At 44.7% G+C, this 18,824-nt stretch overlaps 1 protein-coding gene across 1 annotated transcript in view; it reads right to left on the bottom strand.

Annotated features, from left to right (window-relative positions):
- Positions 1 to 2,305: 2,305 nt before the first annotated feature.
- Positions 2,306 to 18,824, bottom strand: part of farsa (phenylalanyl-tRNA synthetase subunit alpha) — a 50,307-nt gene continuing 33,788 nt past the window's right edge. The window contains exons 12-13 of the mRNA XM_033012298.1: positions 10,617 to 10,731; positions 2,306 to 3,415 (exon numbers count right to left, since the gene is read on the bottom strand). Of these exons, the coding sequence (XP_032868189.1) occupies positions 3,310 to 3,415; positions 10,617 to 10,731 (221 nt within the window). The 3' untranslated portion in view covers positions 2,306 to 3,309. The remainder of the gene's footprint in view (positions 3,416 to 10,616; positions 10,732 to 18,824) is intronic.

Raw genomic sequence — 18,824 nt, 5'->3', positions numbered from 1 at the left:
CTCAAGTGCGTCACTCCTGAAGCATTCCCATACCCTCTCCAGAATCAGGAGGAAATCCGAATCCCAGCCGAGGAGACCCTGCATCTACCTCAGGAGACGTGACTTCAGACACGGGATGCGGGGATGGACTTACCAAAGAGGAAGCTGACAACGAAAGCCTCATTCCATCAGTAGCACCAACCAACCCCATTCGAATGCATCACCTTCACTAACACGCTTCTGTTTTATTTAATTGATGATTTGTGAACAAATCTGTCAGAATTACTGATGGCATTCTCAATCCTTGAAACATAAATAATCCTTGATGTATTTGCAGAGCTAGAAGAACCCAAATAAATAATTAAATGTGCAGACACAAAAATGACAGTAACCATTATACACATATCGTTTGGCCGACCGACTTCCAAATACAATAAGCTGTGAAGGACAAGAGCAAGTCAACAACCTGCCCTGTTATTTATGAAGCAAAACAAGCAAGGCACTTCACAGGAGGATTATTAGGCTAATGTACTCTCTTTTTCAGTATTGAAACCTTGCCAGACTAGAATACAACCATGTTTGCAATATTACTTTCCTGCCTGTCAGATTATTCCAGATAGTTATCACCTTTTATTGCCTGAAAAGCTGCAGCAAGTAAGAATTCCATTGTTCGGGTTCATATCCTTTGCACATGACAAATAAACTCTCTTGACTCTTTTGTATAAAGCTGCTCTTTCACTCAGATATTGCATTCAATATTCTGACTTATTTAAAAGTAATACTTGTCTTAACCTCATTAATCTTTGAATATTTTATAAGCTTCAGTAACATTACCACTTTGAAAGCCTTCCCTCCATTTTACAAATTAGCATTAATTTGTGGTCTGTTCATCCTCAGTATCACCGGGAACTGCCGTTGTTTTCTGCATCTATACTTCACACTTAAAAATATAAATGACTGCTAAATTCTGCTTAATTTATACATTTTGATTCTAAAATCTGAACCGTTTTCATGTATGTTGTTGCAGATATTATTGCCGAACTTCAATGCAATTCCACCAGTTGTCTACATACACTCAATATTTTGTAAAGAAAATAAACATTTATGTAATTATCGAGTCCCGAGCAGTCGTGCTTTGATTTTACCCATTTTACATTGTGCTTCTAATTGCAGCAAGGCTGCACCCTCTAAAAATGTACCAGTCCATCTGATACCACAGATGAAGGAAGGGTTGTCCATTGATCCAAGCATTGGTGGGTGACCATGAAAGGTTGGGACTGTAGATGTTTCATTGACTAATTGTTGAACACTCATGGTAAGGCATGTGAAAAGGTACACAAATAACACGTCTCTGTTAGAAATGGAATCACAAAACACTTGTGCGACATCTTCAAATTGCCTGCCCCCAGAGAGTGGCACAATGGTGCAGCTGCCTCTCAGCGCCGGAGACTCTGGTTCGATCCTGACCTCGGATGCTGTCTGTATGTGATGTTTGCACATTCTCTCTGTGACCCTGGTGCTCTGGTTTCATCCCACATCCCAAAGACTTGCAGGTTTGTATGTTAGTTGGCCCTCTATAAATTGCTCCCGGTGTGCAAGGAGTGGATGAGAAAATGGGATAACAGAACTAGTGTGAATGGGTGATCGAAGGTCAGTGGGCCGAAGGGCCTGTTTCAAAAGAGCCAGCTTGCAATGGATCCCTAATATGCCAACCACCAGCAAATGTCTAAGTGCTATTACTCAGCATGTGAGAGTTGGTTGAATCTGACGTCTTCTAGCACATGCACAAGGCCGATCATATTACGGCTACGCTGGGCTTCAAGATTTGGCACATGATTTGGTAAGTGTACTAATGACTTGTATTATGCAGATGTTACCCTGAATGGGTCTATTTGGGGTTAGCAGGTTTGTGAGGGTGTTAAAAGGATACTATAATTGACTACAATAACCGTGGGCTAGGTAAGTATGACAGTAGAGTTGCTGCCTTTCAGCACCATAGATCCAGGTTCAATCCTGACCACAGGTGCTGTCTGTACAGAGTTTGTACGTTCTCCCTCTGGCCGCATAGGTTTTCTCCGGGTGCTCCGGTTTCCTCCCACACTCCAAAGAAGTACAGGTTTGTAGGTTAATTGGTGTCGGTAAAGTTGTAAATGATCCCTAGTGTGTAGGATAGGGCAAGTGTATGAGAATCTCTGGTCGGTGGGACTTGGTGGGCTGATGTGACATGTTTGAAGTAGTAGAGGAGTCTGCACTCATTCCATCACTCAAATATAAACAATCCTTCTATAGAAGGAATGACTGGTTGACAGAGAAAAGCACCATGGAATACACTTCAGATTTGCTCCTTTTATTGCATTAGATTTACAATTTCCATTTTCTGAAATAAGACAGATATCGTAAGCGGACTCCTTGGAAACCAAGGTATGTTAAGGCGTGACAATGACGTGGGTGCTGCAGCCACAGACTTCCAATGTAATCAACAAGGCAGGCTCGATTGTGACCAAAACTACCATCTCGCCTCCTTCAAAGGTTTCATTACTTCACACCGAGATTTATTTCCTTTTCATTTAGCAGCTGGGAACTAATAGTTCCAGAACAATGATCCCTATTGACTCTAATCAGTGGAGTTTAGATTATAGTTGTAACTTTAAGGTAACATGCTCCAGTTAATCAGCAAAAAAAAAAAAACACAAATTGCTGGAATGACTCAGTGGGGCAGGCAGCATCTGTGGTGGGAACAGACAGATGACATTTCAGGTCCGGACCTTTCTTCAGACTCTAGACCCAAAACACTGTCCATTCCCTACACAGATGCTGCCTGACCCCACGAGTTCCTTCAGAACTTTGTGTTTTGCTCAAGATTCCCGCCTCTGCACTTGCTCGTGTCTCTGACCTGCTTCCTTTTCTGTTTCGAGCACAAATTTTCAGCTGTGCAAACTTGTCAGGCTTTTGGAACCATCAAATATGAATATGAAATAACAGAACAAGAGGCCACGGTATTTTGCAGGGAATCAGTGGGTCAAGCAGGATTCGCAACTGTAATGGACCATCCCTCTGTCTCCTAAGATGCTGCTTGGCCCACTGAGTTAATGCAGAACTTTTTATTGCTCCAGATTCCAGCATCTGCAATGGCTTGCGTTAACATATTACAGGAGTGCTCGAGGCAGTGAGAACGGCATGCTTGAACAATGATACGCCTCGAGCTCCAAAGCCAAACCTTTTGATTCTTCCTCCCCCACAGTCCCTGAATTGAATTAAAGTGAAATCTTGCTGAGGCTAGTGTCAAGCACACACTTCAAGTGTCTTGCAGTGCGTGTCTGAGGCTGAATGCTAGGAGGCCAGGCGGCACACTGGGCTGTCGTACACCATCTGCAAGTTCACCTTGTGCCCCACAAGCTCACGGATGTTGTTGATTCCGTACTTGATCATGGTTGGTCTAGGAGGAAATTTAAAATAGATTTTGCATCTTACATTCATAGTTGGCAAACAAAATGATCTAATCAAACAAACAGTAGAACTAAACCAACATGGTTTCGTTCAAACACAAAAAGCTGGAGTAACTCAGCGGGTCAGACAGCATCTCTGGAGAAAAGGGAATAGATGACGTTTCTCGTCGAGACCCTTCTTCACCCAAAACGCCACCTATTCCTTTTCTCCAGAGATGCTGTGTGATCCACTGAGTTCCTCCAGCTTTTTGTGTCTATCTTCAGTTTAAACCAGCATCTGCAGTTGCTTCCTACAACATGGTTTAAACATAGTCATGGGATTGATGTTTTAAAGGCTAATGTTAATGAACATTACATATACGTTTTTAGGGTAGAATTAAAAAATGTTTAACACTTAATTGAGGACTGGTGCCAATTGCACCAGTGATATCCTAAACATGAATACCATGGAGTTAACTTGCAGATTCCACGCCAGAGATTGCTCAGCTTTAGAGATACAGCGTGGAAACAGGCCCTTTGGCCCACCGAGTCCACACTGACCAGTGATCACCCTGTACACTAGCACTATCCCACACGCACTGGGGACAATTGACAATGTTTTACCAAACCCAATCAACCTACAAGTTTTTGGAGTGTGAGAGGAAAGAGTAGTAACTGGATGAAATGTGTAGGAAGGAACTGCAGATGCTGGTTTAAACCGAAGATGGACACAAAAAGTTGGAGTAACTCAGCGGGTAACATAGCATCTCTGGAGAAAAGGAATAGGTGACGTTTCGGGTCGAGACCCTTGTTCAGACTGAGAGTCAGTGGAAAGGGAAAGGAGAGATATAGACGGTGATGTAGAGAGATATAGAACAATGAATGAAAGATTTGCAAAACAAAGTAACAATGATGAAGGAAACAGGCCATTGTTTGCTGTTAGGTGAGAACAAGTACTGACAATGAGACTCATCAAGACCACTTTGAAGCTGGTATGAATTGGGTAAGGGAGGGATGGAGAGAGAGGGAATGCAGGGGTTACTTGAAGTGAGATAAATCAATGTCATACCACTGGGTTGTAAGCTGCCCAAAGGAAATGAGGTGCTGTTCCTCTAATTTGCATTTGGCCTCACTCTGACAATGGAGGAGGCCTAGGACAGAAAGATCAGTGTGTGAATGGGAAGTGGAATGAATGTGTTTGGCAATTGGGAGATCAGGTAGATCCAGGCAGACTGAATGATCCATGAGGTCACTGGGAGAATGTAAACTCTGTACAGACAGCTCCCGTAGTCAGGATGGAACCCAGGTCTCTGGCGCTGTGCCACCGTGCCACTAAACGTCTACCTGCTGCATTTTATAAAATGTAAAATTGAATTATAATACAATGTGCGCTCTGTCAATGAAGACAACTTGTACTAGTTTAATGCTGCTGAAAGTTATTTGGTGATCAAGAATCAAATAAAATCTTACAACACTGGAGGACATGTGGTCCAGAATACCTGTGCTACCTCTTTGAAAGACTTACAAATTAGTTCCACTCCTTACTAAGTACTTATCCAATTCTTTTTTGTTGGTTAAAAATAAATATTTTTCCACCTCTCTTTTGGACAGCGTCTTCCTGATCACACGAGTTCAACACAATAATGTAAGACATTCTCATCTGCTCCCAGGCTATTTTACCAGCAACATTTAGTGTTGGGTTGGCTAAATTGGTGAAGATCAAAGTCGGGGCCCAGCAACTTTCTGGCTTGTGCCATGCATTAGTTTGGAGTTTTCACAGATTGCCCCTCGTTAAAACCAAACACTAGTACATCCGACAGGTCCACCACTGGTTTTCTGGCACCCTTGGTTCCAGAGCCTTTCTGGACCAACCAAGATCATGGCTGCCGCGAAGAGTCGGAACGGTTCTCCAAGGTTTCCAGGGTTGATAGTCAAACATCCCAATGGGACTGAATGCTTCACCTCTTCAGAAACACCTGATCCATCCACCTGATGAGCCTGGAATTATCATGGCAATCCAAGAAACCAGGTACAAAATAAAGTTGTTTTAGAATTCTTGAAAACTTCACTTTTAATTGCATAACATTTCACCTTTTATTTTAGTTGAAGGATAGAGAGACTTCTGGCGACAATGGCAACTACAAGGAATTAAGGAATTTTAAATCGCAAAATCAGTGAATCCTCGATCAGGAAATTAAATAATCGACCCTGGCCCTTATTTGAAGCTGCTGACAGCACATAAACTTTCAGGTCAATGCTGTGGCTTGTTGCCTTGTAGGAAACACAATCAGCTGAATGTGTCTGCAGTATTTATAAATGGAATTGGACCATTGATGTAATGTGCTTTTGTTGAGGTGCAGAGGACATTCTTTGGATTGAACTGTGGGTCCAGTGACAGCAAACAGCCCCCAAGGTGCTTCTCACTCTTGGCTGTGTCCCAATGTTCCCCTGTCTTGGCGCCAACTATATTCAGGGACTGTTAATGAGATAAAACCATACGGACACTGCTGATGCTATTCCACATATTCAGCGAGGCAACAATGCAAGAGACCTGATCATATATTTCCATAAAGATTATCACATAATACTTCCACAAGGTTGTCTGCCATGACTCTTGCTTGGAGGTCACTGGTCGTAAAGAAGCATAATTGACAATAGACAATAGGTGCAGGAGTAGGCCATTCGGCCCTTTGAGCCAGCACCGCCATTCAATGTGATCATGGCTGATCATCCCCAATCAGTACCCCGTTCCTGCCTTCTCCCCATATCCCCTGACTCCGCAATTTTTAAGAGCCCTATCTAGCTCTCTCTAGAAAGCATCCAGAGAACCTGCCTCCACCGCCCTCTGAGGCAGAGAATTCCACAGACTCACAACTCTCTGTGAGAAAAAGTGTTTCCTCGTCTCCGTTCTAAATGGCTTACTCCTTATTCTTAAACTGTGGCCCCTAATTCTGGACTCCCCCAACATCGGGAACATGTTTCCTGCCTCTAGCGAGTCCAAGCCCTTAACAATCTTATATGTTTCAATGAGATACCCTCTCATCCTTCTAAACTCCAGAGTGTACAAGCCCAGCTGCTCCATTCTCTCAGCATATGACAGTCCCGCCATCCGGGAATTAACCTTGTAAATCTTAAAGTTCCTGTAAGGGAATTATGACTAACTGTTATCTGTTTGTAGTCTTCTCTTTTTTAAAGATATTTCCTTTTCTCATTTGCTTTTGTGAAGTAGGTGTCAAGGTTTACTTGGTGTAGGGGAGATATTACAGCTCAACTTACTGCTGTATGAGCACAGCTTGGATTGAAGGCAAATTTGCACAGAAAGCTTCTAAGTTTAGTTTAGTTTAGTTTAGACAGGGCAGAAATAGGCCCTTCAGCCCACCGTCTATGCCAGCCAGGGATCCCCGTACACTATCCTACACACTAGAGACAATGTACTTTTTTTCCCCAAAGCCAATTAACATACAAACCTGTATGTCTTTGGAGGGTGGGAGGAAACCAGAAAAAACCCATGCAGTCACAGGGAGAACGTACAAACTTCGTACGGACAGCACCCGTAGTCAGAATCAAACCTGGGTCTCTGGCGCTGTGAGGCAGCAACTCTACCGCTGCACCACCAACAATAGGGGCAATGATATGATGACAACATAGTTTCCACATCTACAGTCCCCCTTCCTCATCCATCCTTATCCCCCCCTGTCCCATGATGCGAGTTCACCCAAGAGCTCTCGCGAGTTTGAACTCGGGAGAGCTCTTGGGTGAATTGGCATCATGAGACAGGCCCTTTAAAATGTTACTTTGTTCATCAAACTTCTCACATAACTCTTCCTTTTCTTTGGATCCGTGTGTCAGCTGAGGATCAGTGAGTTGTAAACTCCCATCCCAGTTAGAAGCTAATGCATTCAGGGCCACACTTCAGAGGCTTCAGCTCCCAACACAATTTAAGGACAGCTGCATTGGAAGTGATGCTGCATTCTGGACGCCAATGTTAAACCATCTCTAAGATGTGGTTCAGGTGTACGTAACAGATTCGACAGCACAGTTCCAAAGGAAAGCAAGAAAATATGCTAACCGAGCATTTTTGCCATAAAAACACATTCTCTTTAAAAAAAAACACTACCAAGTTGAAAGACAAAGTGCTAGAGTAACTCAACAGGTCAATATCTCTGGAGAAAATGGATGATATGATGTATGATATTGGTGTAAGTGGAGAATGTTCTTTGTTAGTGCATTATACTTTAAAAAAACATACACCAGGACAGCACAGTGGAGCAGTGGTAGAGTTGCTGCCTCACAGCGCCAGAGACCCAGGTTCCATCCTGACTACGGGTGCTGTCTGTACACAGTTTGTGCGTTCTCCCTGTGACCATGTGAATTGTTTCTGGGTTCTCCAGTTTCCTCCCACACTCCAAAGACGTACAGGTTTGTAGGTTAATTGGCTTCCGTAAAATTGTCCTTAATGTGTCAGCGCGGACTCGGTGGGCCAAAGGGCCTGTTTCCGCGCTGTATCTCTAAAGTCTAAAGGAAATTATTTAGATTTGGTTGATGACAATCCAGCCTGGACTAGTTAGTAGGTGTAGGAAGGAACTGCAGATGCTGGTTTAAACCGAAGATAGACACAAGAAGCTGGAGTAACTCAGCTGGTCAGACAGCATCTCTGGAGAAAAGGAATATGTGAATTCAGGGACTGCTGAGAGTTTGCACCACAGCACATATGCATAATCGTTAGAAGCGGAAAACCTCATCCCACTGGCATTTTACACAGCTGTTGTGGGAAGTGAATTTTATTTTCAAAGCTAAACATGTGAAACGGGAAAGGAGGTGATGATTGGACTGAAATGCAAACATAGTCTGTGCACACCAGCTTATCTTGAGGGAAGCAGCAAATGTTAGGGCCATGTAGGTTGCAATGTTCCCTTTCCTGCTGCCCGCAATTCTGTTCATTTAGGGTAATTTGAGCTCTTAAACAGGAAATCAGAAGGGCTAGGTAAAGAAAGGGAACTTCCCAATTTTCTGGGACTCAATACCAGGACAAACATTGCATATTCAGCTGCAGCATGAATCAGGTCTCTGGGTCATATAACCAGGTGTAGCCCATGAAACCAGTTTCCTGATTCTGAAGAAGGATCCTAACCCGAAACGTCACTGATCTATATCTCTCCTTTCCCTGCGTATCCATGTGGCTATCTAAAATCCTCCTAAACACCAATATCGTACCTGCCTCCACCACCACCCTTGGCAGTGCTTTCGGCATGTCCCTATCACCCTCTCACCAACTTCTACAGATGCATCGTTGTAAGCATTTAACCGGATGCATCACAACATGGTCTGGGAACCCCACCATCCAAGACCGCAAGAAATGGCAGAGAATTGTGGATACAGCCCAGACCATCTCACAAACTAACCATCGACACCTCACGCTGCCTCAGCAAGGCCAGCAGCATCATCAAGGACCAGTCTCACCCTGGCCACTCTCTACTCTCCTATCAAGCAAGAGGTATAGAAGTGTGAAACCTCCAGATTCAGGGACAGTTTCTTCCCCGCTGTTATCAGTCAATGGAACCATCCTACCAACAACTAGAGAGCGGTCCTCAGCTACTCTCTACCTCATTGGAGACCCTCGGACCATCTTTGATCGAATCGTACTGGACTAAACTGAACTTACACTAAACTTTATCCTGTATCTGTACACCGTGGACGGCTCAATTGTAATCATGTATTATCTTTCCGCTGACTGGTTAGCACGCAACAAACGCTTTTCACAATTAAATGAGGGCACAATGGTGGTGCAGCAGTTGAGCTGCTGCCTAACAATGTTAATGACCTGGGTTCAATCCTGACAATGGGTGCTATCTGTATGGAGTTTTTATGTTCACCCCATCCAGGCGCTCCGGTTTCCACCCACACTCCAAAGACGTACAGATTTGTAGGTTAACTGGCTTTGGTAAAATTGTAAATTGTCCCTAATGTGCAGGATAGTGTTAGTGTAAGTGGTGATTGCAGGCCAGTGCGGACTCGATGGGCCGAAGGGCCTGTTTCGTTCCGTACTATAACTCTAAAGTCCAAAAGCCACTGGCACCTCTCAGGAAATAAACTTACTGTCCCTGGTCTATGTAACTATGGATACACAACAGTGTATGAAGGAACTGCAGATGCTGGATTCAACCAAAGATAGACACAAAATGCTTGAGTAACTCAGCGGGACAGGCAGCATATCTGGAGAGAAGGAATGGGTGATGTTTCGGGTCAAGTCCCTTTACCCATTCCTTCTCTCCAGAGATGCTGCCTGTCCCGCTGAGTTACTCCAGCATTTGGTGTCTATCTATCGACACAGAACAACCTAGTTGATTTCTTGCCATTTCCAGGAGACGTAAATGCAGAATAATAATTCTAAGGACAGTTTTCATAACATTTTCTACCAAGAGTAATTGGAGGTGTGAAAGTGCTCGGGAAAAGCCATCAGCCACTTCAGATCCTTAGCAACCCACTCCTGCTCCAGCCGTTCCACGACTTCACTGCGAGTGCTAATTTAAGTCTGCTTTCACGCAGGCTTCTTGATTACTGAAATAAAACTGCTATTTCCTATCAAGTTTTAACTTGTTTCTACGCATTCTACTCCACCCTGGCTCTTCCTGACCACTAATCCCGGCATTACAGCAGCGAGCACCATTTGAAACTAGTCTCCGTGATTCACCAGAATGTCTCAGTGAAGAAAGGCATGATAGGAGTTTATAAAAAAGCCTGCAGGGAAATACAGGTGGCAACAAATTCAACCTGAAAATCTACTTCTTCAAAAAGTGATTTTGTGTTTTGTCTGTGTTTATGTGCACAGGTGGAACAGCTGCGCAGCAGGTAGAGCTGCTGCCTCACAGTGCCAGAAACCCGAGTTCAATCCCGAACTCGGATGCTGTCTGCGTGGAGTATGCATGTTCTCAATGACCACATGGGTTTCCTCCGGGTGCTCCAGTTTCCTCCCACACTCCAAAGACGTGCATGTTTGTAGGTTAATTGGCCCTCTGTAAATAGTCCCTGGTGTGCAGGGAGTGGATGAGAAAGTGGGATAACACAACTAGTGTTAATAGGTGATGGGTGATCGTGGGCCGAAGGGCTTTCTTCCATGTTGTGAGGCTGCTGCAAGATTTTCGTTGTACCTGTACCTCACCGTTGTCGTGCACGTGACAATAAACTTGACTTCCAGTACACGTTGCCACTTACCGTTCCAGAGAGAGACCCCACGCTATCACACACACACCTTCCGGCAGGCCCATGGGCAACAGCATTTCTGGGCGGAAGACACCAGAGTTTCCAACTTCCACCCACTTCTTCAACCCTGGAGGAAGCAGAACACATCTCCTTTTAAATCAGCAGGATAACCCATCAGAAGTACCAGCTTACAGGCAAAGTGCATGATCCTGGAACTGGTGGATCAGATCGATGCTCTGTAGTCTTGCCGCACTGGTCTGAAGAAGGGACTTAAACCCAAATCGTCACCTATTCCTTTTTTTCCAAACGTGCTGCCTGACCCGCTGATTGACTCCAGCTTTTTGTGCCTATCGTCCATTTAAACCAGCATCTGCAGTTCCTTCATACACATCGTCTTAGTTTCGAGACCTAGCATGGAAACAGGCCCTTCGGCCCACCGCGCTGACCAGTGATTCACGTTCACTAGTTCTATCCTACGCTCCAGGGACGATTTTTACCGAAGCCAATTAATCAACAAACCGGTACATCTTTGGAGTGTGGGAGGAAACCAAAGAACCTTGAGAGATCTCATGCGGTCTCAGGGAGAATGTACAAACTCCGTACAGACAGAACCCATGGTCAGGATGGAACCAGGGTCTCTGACGCTGTAAGGCAGCAATTATACCGCTGCACCAGCATGCTGCACATGTGGACTATTTATGAAGGGATCTATTTTAGCACAGTTGAATGGTCTATTAAAACTCCTGGGAGGACATTGTTATCTCCCAATGTTACCTCCCAATGACACCCCAAGCCTGCAACGGTTCCGTTGCTGATGTGGAGATGGCCAATAAATACTGGTCTAGCCAGCAACATGGATAGATAGCAATGAATCTAGCAGTGAGGCCACGCCTTGCATTTAAACAGCTGCAGATATTGTCCTCCACACTGATGAGGATAAAGGTGGAATGAAGTCTGCCCTCAACATCATATTCATCAGCTGGCTGTAGGATTACATCTAAATCTGTCTGCATGCTGAATCTGACTAAAACCTGAAAACAATTTGTGCTGGTTTACAGCAGTCAAGCTAAGGGCATGCAGATTAAAAGGGGAAAGCCATTTGTATCGTAATACGCTCCATTTCTCATTCCAAAGTCATTGTTAGCCTCTAGTTACAGTTATTGCAACAATTTTGCATAAAACTAGATTCCAGATTGAAATCGATGCACCGATTCCCACACAGACCTTTCTGCCCGAGGTCTCCTTCATTGTCAGAGTGAGGCTAAATGCAAATTGGAGGAACAGCTTCTCATATTTCACTTGGGTAGTTTACAGCCCAGTGGTCTGAATATTGATTTCTCTAACTTCAAGTAACCTCGGCATTCCCTCTCCCTCCATCCCTCCCCCACCCAAGTCATACCAGTTTCGCTAACAAGCTAGCAATGGCCTGTTCCTTTATCATCATTACATTTTGGCATATCTTTCATTCATTGTCCTTTTTCTCACTACATCACCATCTATATCTCTTGCTTCCCTTATCCCTAACCAGTCTGAAGAAGGGTCTCAACCCGAAACGTTACCCGTTCCTTCTCTCCACAGATGCTGCCTGTTCCGCTGAGTTACTCCAGCTTTTTGTGTCTATCTTTAGAAGTAGATACACATTGAACTTCATCAGACCATTGAGTATAGATGTTGGGAGGCCATGTTGCAGTTATACAAGATGTTGGTGAAGCATTTAGAGTATTGAGTTTAGTTTTGGGTACCATGTTAGAGGAAGGATGTTGTCAAGCTGGAAAGGGTGCAGAAAGATTTACGAGTATGTTGCCAGGACTCGAAGGCCTGAGCTACAGGGTGAGGCTGAGCAGGTTGCAACGCAGGAGGATGGGGAGTGATCTTATAGAGGCATACTAAAGCATGAGAGGAATAGATCGGGTAAACGCAGGCTCTTGCCCAGAGTGGGGGTATCGAGAACAAGAGGACATAGGTTTAAAGTGATAGGAAAGATTTAATGGGAACTTGAGGGGTAACTTTGTTTTTACACAAAGGGTGGTGGGTGTAAACTTCACATATCCATCACATATATATCATAAAGGGTGGTGGGTTTAAGAAACATTTAGACAGGTACATGGATTGGATAGGTTTAGGAGGGATATGGGTCAAACAAAGGTAGGTGGGACTAGTATAGATTGGGCATGTTGGCTGATGTAGGCAAGTTGGGCCAAAGGGCCTATTTCCACACGGTGTGACTCTATGCAGTTTACCGCTGGTTTGTGTGGGGATGGCATCAAGGGTGGCAAGAAACTTGATATTTTTATATATCTCGACCTGAAACGTCACCCATTCCTTCTCTCGCAGCCTGCCCACTGAGTTACTCCAGCATTTTGTGTCTATCTTCATATTGGACGATCAGCAGGAAGACATGTCTGACAGGGCAACATCCACCCCTCACTACAAACAGAACTGACACCAAAGCCAAGTCAATGTCCATCATCCTTTCTAGTGACTGACTCCAGGTTGTTACAGGTCAGGTTTCATATCTGACAAACTTAATGCTCTTTCATCCTTTAAGCGATGCACTGCTTTGGGGCACACAATCAATCAATAGATAGGGTGGACAGTCACAAGCTTTTCCCGAGGGTGAAATATCAAATATTAGAGACTCTGAGGTGAGAGGGGCAAAGTTTGATGGAGATATGTGGGGCAAGCTTTGTTTTATTTTACAGAGGGTAATGAGAGCCTGCCGGTGGTGGTGGTGGCTTGTGGGTGGGGTGGTGGTGGTGGTGGCAGATATGAAGGTGGCTTTTAAGAGACTTTAGGATACACACACATGGATACGCAGGATCTGGATTATGTGCAGGCAGATAAGTGATGGTTTTGGTATCCTGTGCGGCACAGACATTGTGGGCTGAAGGGCCTGTTCCTGTGCTGTACTGTTTTATTTTCTATGTAATCGGGTTTCTTTATGATAACATATGGGTGCAGAGTTTCTGCCTTACAACGCCAGAGACCCGGGTTCGATCCTGACTACAGGTGATGTATATGTGAAGTTTGCACGGGCTCTCTGTGACCACATGGGTTTTCTCTGGGTGTTCAGGTTTCCTTCCACACTCCAAAGATGTGCAGGTTTGTAGAACTAGTTTATGGGGTGATCGCTGGTCGGCGTGGGCTTGGTGGCCATGTTTCCATGCTGTATCTCTAAACATAACGCAACTGCTCCCTTCAAGCAAACTACCTAACACACAAAATACACACTTGATCGCCTGTGTGTTCAGCTTATCCACTTCTGTTGCATTCCCCAGTCTGAAGCCAACATTTCAGTCTTCAACCCCAACTACAGATCTGATCTCCAGGTGCTCATCAAGATAAAGCTCGCACAGGATCAGATGTATAATGAGGATAAGCGACCTTGATTCCATAATGTTTAAGATAGAACTGCAGATGCTGGAACAATCGAAGGTAGACAAAAATGCTGGAGAAACTCAGTGGGTGAGGCAGCATCTATGGAGCGAAGGAATAGGTGACGTTTTCGGGTCGAGACCCTTCTTCAGACTCAAATTTCATTTAATAATATTAGTTTGACATTCATTGCTTAATATTTTCAACAATAACAGAAAGAAAATGAAAGCAGAGTTTCTCAAAATATCAATTGAAGTGACAATTAAACACTGTTGGCTCTTGATAGCTAATCCCCAGCTGTCCTTGAGGTGGTGATGAACACCACGTGAACAGTAATCTGTGCAGTACTGTAGACGAGGGAAGCTCCAGGATACTGACCCTTGCAATGAAAGAGGAAAGGTAATGCAATTCCAATTCCGGAATATAGGCCGGAAATTTGTAGGCAGTATTGTAGTACAGTGGCCCATCGGTAGAGTTGCTGCCTTACAGCGCCAGAGACCTGGGTTCCATCCTGACTACAGGTGCTGTCTGTACGTTCTCCCTGTGACTGCGTGGATTTTCGACGGGTGCTCCGGGTTTCCACCCACTCCAAAAACGTACAGATTTGTGGGCTAATTGGCTTTGCTAAATTATAAATTGTCCCTGGTGTGTAGGATAGTGCTAGCTTGTAGGGTGAGCGCTGGTCAGCACGAACTCGGTGGGTCAAAGGGCCTGCTTCCACACTGTATCTCTAAAGTTTAAAGTCAAATGGTGGCTGACCTAAGCTGGGTAACAGATATTAGTGTGTAAAATCATGAGAGGAATAGATCGGGTAGATGCACAGATTTTCTTGTCCGGAGTAGGTGAATCGAGGACCAGAGGAGGTAGGTTTAAGGTGAAGGGGAAAAGATTTAATAGGAATCTGAGGGGTAACTTTTTCATACAAAGGGCGGTGTGTGTATGGAACAGGCTGCCAGAGGAGGGAGGGTTTTCTGACCCGTGTGTGTTTTCTCCGGGATCTCTGGTTTCCTGCCACACTCACAAGACGTACAGGTTTGTAGGTAAATTGGCTTGGTATAGGTGTAAATTGTCGCTCATGTGCGTAGGATAGTGTTAGTGTGTGGGGATCCCTGGTTGGCGAGGTCTCAGTGGGTCGAAGGGCCTGTTTCCACGCTGTAGCTCTAAACCAAACTAAACATGGTAACTATTAAACATGGTGACTCAAGTGTTAGCTTGCAACACCTTTCATTTCCGAGCAGCACTGTGTGGAATGGTACTAGGTCCACAAAAGGAATCGAGATTGAGATGGATGGTTGGCACAAAGATTGGCCTGCCTTGCTACCGTGATGAATTGGCACTGGAGATTCTGTGCTCAAGGACCTGAACAACCTTGTCCTGCGAGCTATAATATAGTTACCTTGGAGTGTTTTTAATTTCCATAGTACAGTTTGATATATTTCCTCACAGGTAGCGGCAGATTTTTTAAATTACAATCAGCTTTTAGCATAGGATTTATGGCTGAATTTGACCAAAGGTAGCTAGGCAAAGGTTACCATCCCTAATGAATGTATTACACAAACAGGAACTGCTTCATGCTTGACGATTCTACCAGAGGGACCCCCCACAGTCATCCAATTTATAAAAAGATTGCAAAACAAAAAATGCTTGTGTCTTAATAACCTTTTAGTTTGTTTAAAGATACAGCGCAGAAACAGGCCCTTCGGCCCACCGAGTCCGCGCTGACCAGCGATCCTCGCAGATTAACACTACTCTACTACACACACTAGGGACAATTTGCAATTATACCCCACTCAGTAACCTGCAAACCTGTACGTCTTTGGAGTGTGGGAGGAACCACAGCACCCAGAGAAAACCCACACGGTCACAGGGAGAGTGTACAAACTCGGTACCGACAGCACCTGAGGTCAGGTTGGAACCCGGGACACTGGCGCTGTGAAGCAGCAACTCTAGCCATCTCCGGCACCGGGCCGCCCCTGATTGAAAGTCAACCTCAATCCCAGGGGATGGTGTCAGCAGAGGGTGGGGAATGTGGCAGGCCATTCATGCACAGCAAGATCCCAGAAGGAGCAATGGGAATAGACATCCTGGTGTGGCGTTGTTGGTTGGGGGCTCACTGCTGGTTATGTACTGGAAGATGGACCCCCTGCTCTTCCTTAGACTAGCGTCTGGCTCCACCCAATGAAGCAGTGAGGAAACTGTCAGCGCTGTAACTCTGACCAGGATCAAACCCAGGTCTCTGGCGCTGTAAGGCAGCAACTCTACCGTAACACTACCATGCCGTAACCTAGTAACTAGTGAACATCCTGAGGAGCTAGTTGAGGCAGGTACTATATAACTGCATATATAGTTTGACTGAGTACTTGCTCAGATAATCCCAAAGTTTTTTTTGAAACGTAGGGCAATCAGGGCAATGTTTTAAAAAAAGGGAAATCTGGATTAAAACAATTTTCTAAATGTCATTAAAAACAGAATTATTAAGATTTTATTTACTATAGCATTTATCTTAGAAAATAACCCTCATCCCTTGGCTGTCGATTCCAGTTCCACTACAAATTTCAGCATCAAACTCGACCAACACTCTGGTGCTGAGGCAACACTGCATAAAGTCAGATACAGCATGGAAACAGGCCCTTTGGCCCAACTCACCCATGTCAAGCAAAATGCTCCATCTGTACTATAATGCCATTTGGCCCGTATCCCTCGAAGACTTTAATATGCGTGTACCCGATGACCTTTTCATACCTCTAGTTTCCTTCTCCCCTGACTCTCAGTCTGAAAAAGGCTCGACCCGAAACATCACCTATATACAATGTATTGTATTGTATTGTATTCCTTTTCCCCAGAGATGCTGTCAAAATGTCTTTTAAATGCTGTTATAGTACCTGCCTCAACTACCTCCTCTGGCAGCTCATTCCATACACCCACTACCTTCACTATGAACTTTTCCTTCCACCCTCTACTGCTACACTGTCAGGTGATCACATTTCAGATTTTAAACTGCTACCTGCCTGGAAATGGAGTGCAGAGAAGGCTCACCAGACTGATTCCAGAGATGTCAGGACTTTCATATGAAGAAAGACTGGATAGACTCGGCTTATACTCGCTAGAATCTAGGAGATTGAGGGGGGATCTTATAGAAACTTACAAAATTCTTAAGGGGTTGGACAGGCTAGATGCAGGAAGATTGTTCCCGATGTTGGGGAAGTCCAGGACAAGGGGTCACAGCTTAAGGATAAGGGGTAAATCCTTTAAGACCGAGATGAGAAAAACATTTCTCACACAGAGAGTGGTGAATCTGTGGAATTCTCTGCCACAGAGGGTAGTTGAGGCCAGTTCATTGGCTATATTTAAGAGAGAGTTAGATGTGGCCCTTGTGGCTAAAGGGATCAGGGGGTATGGAGAGAAGGCCAGTACGGGATACTGAGTTGGATGATCAGCCATGATCATATTGAATGGCGGTGCTGGCTCGAAGTGCCGAATGGCCTACTCCTGCACCTATTTTCTATGTATCTATGTATCTAAATACTACACAAAATATACAATTATACTATCAGGACCAGCCACATACTCCTACTCTCAGTCTGATGAAGGGTCTTGACAAGAAACGTCACCAATTCTTTTTCTCCAGGGATGCTGCCCGTCCCTGAGTTACCCCAGCATTCTGTGTCTATATTCAGTGTAAACCAGCATCTGCAGTTCCTTCCTACACATACTTTCCTCTGCCACATTGTTGGGATCATCTTGTGCACTAAATCGCTGCCACATCAGGGTAATGTACGATGCATCGAAAATAAATCGAATGTTTGCGACGCTGTGTTAATATTACACTTGTGTGGTGGGCTGTTACTGCACCAAACATAAAGCATTCTATCGCCCCCTCATTGAGGAAGAGCACACTTGCTTGCTCCTGATTATGGAGCTGCTGCAATAATTCAGTTTGCAACAACGGCTCCTGGTGGAAGGCAAGAAAACTGTCACAAGGAGACACAAATCATTGACGATTCCCCCGTAGACATGCGACCAGCCGACAGTGCCTACCCTCCAACGGCAGCTTAAGTAAGAGGACAGGACTGTTGAAATCTCACTAATTCGCTCCTCAAGGAGGGAGCCAAATGCAGCTACATTCATTCAACTTATGCAAGTGAAATATAAATTTTGAAATAAAGAATGAAATGGATGTCATAGTCGGGCCTGTGCCTCTGCCCTCTCCGTCTCTACCCCCCTCCCTCTCTAGCCACGCCTGCGGGTTGGGGGCTATGCGTGAGTGGATGGGGCGAGGGATGGGGTAAAAGGAGCAAATGAATAATAATAATATAATATCAAGGGGGGTGGTTAGTGTGCATGTGTGTGTTTGCGGGGGTGGTTAGTGTGTGTGTGAAGCCGCAGGCCGCCCCCTCCCTCGAAACATTTCCTATCCATGTATCTGTCCAAGTGTCTCTTAAATGCTGTTATATAGTACCTGCCTCAGCTACCTCCTCTGGACGTTCATTCCACATTCCCACCACCTTCTGAAAAGGTTCCTCTTAAATCTTGCTCCTCTCTCCAGAAACCTATGTCCTCTGGTTTTTGATTTCCCCTACCTTGGGTAAAAGACTCTGTGCATTCACCCTAACTATTTGCTTCATGATTTTATACATCTCTATGAGGTCGCCGCTCAGCTTCCCGTGCTCCAAGGAATAAAGTCCCAGCCTGCCCAACCTTTCCATACAGCTCAGGCCCTTCAGTCCAGGCAACATCCTTCTTCTCTGCACTCTTTAAAGCTGTCTTTAGATATTGACAATAAGGTTATTCAAGCGTACACCAGATTACAGGAGGGTTCATTATCCACCTATTAACCTTGCTCTT

The sequence above is a fragment of the Amblyraja radiata genome, chromosome 35, assembly GCF_010909765.2.
Source record: "Amblyraja radiata isolate CabotCenter1 chromosome 35, sAmbRad1.1.pri, whole genome shotgun sequence".
NCBI lineage: Eukaryota > Metazoa > Chordata > Chondrichthyes > Rajiformes > Rajidae > Amblyraja > Amblyraja radiata.
This window is presented reverse-complemented; position numbering and strand designations above follow the sequence as displayed.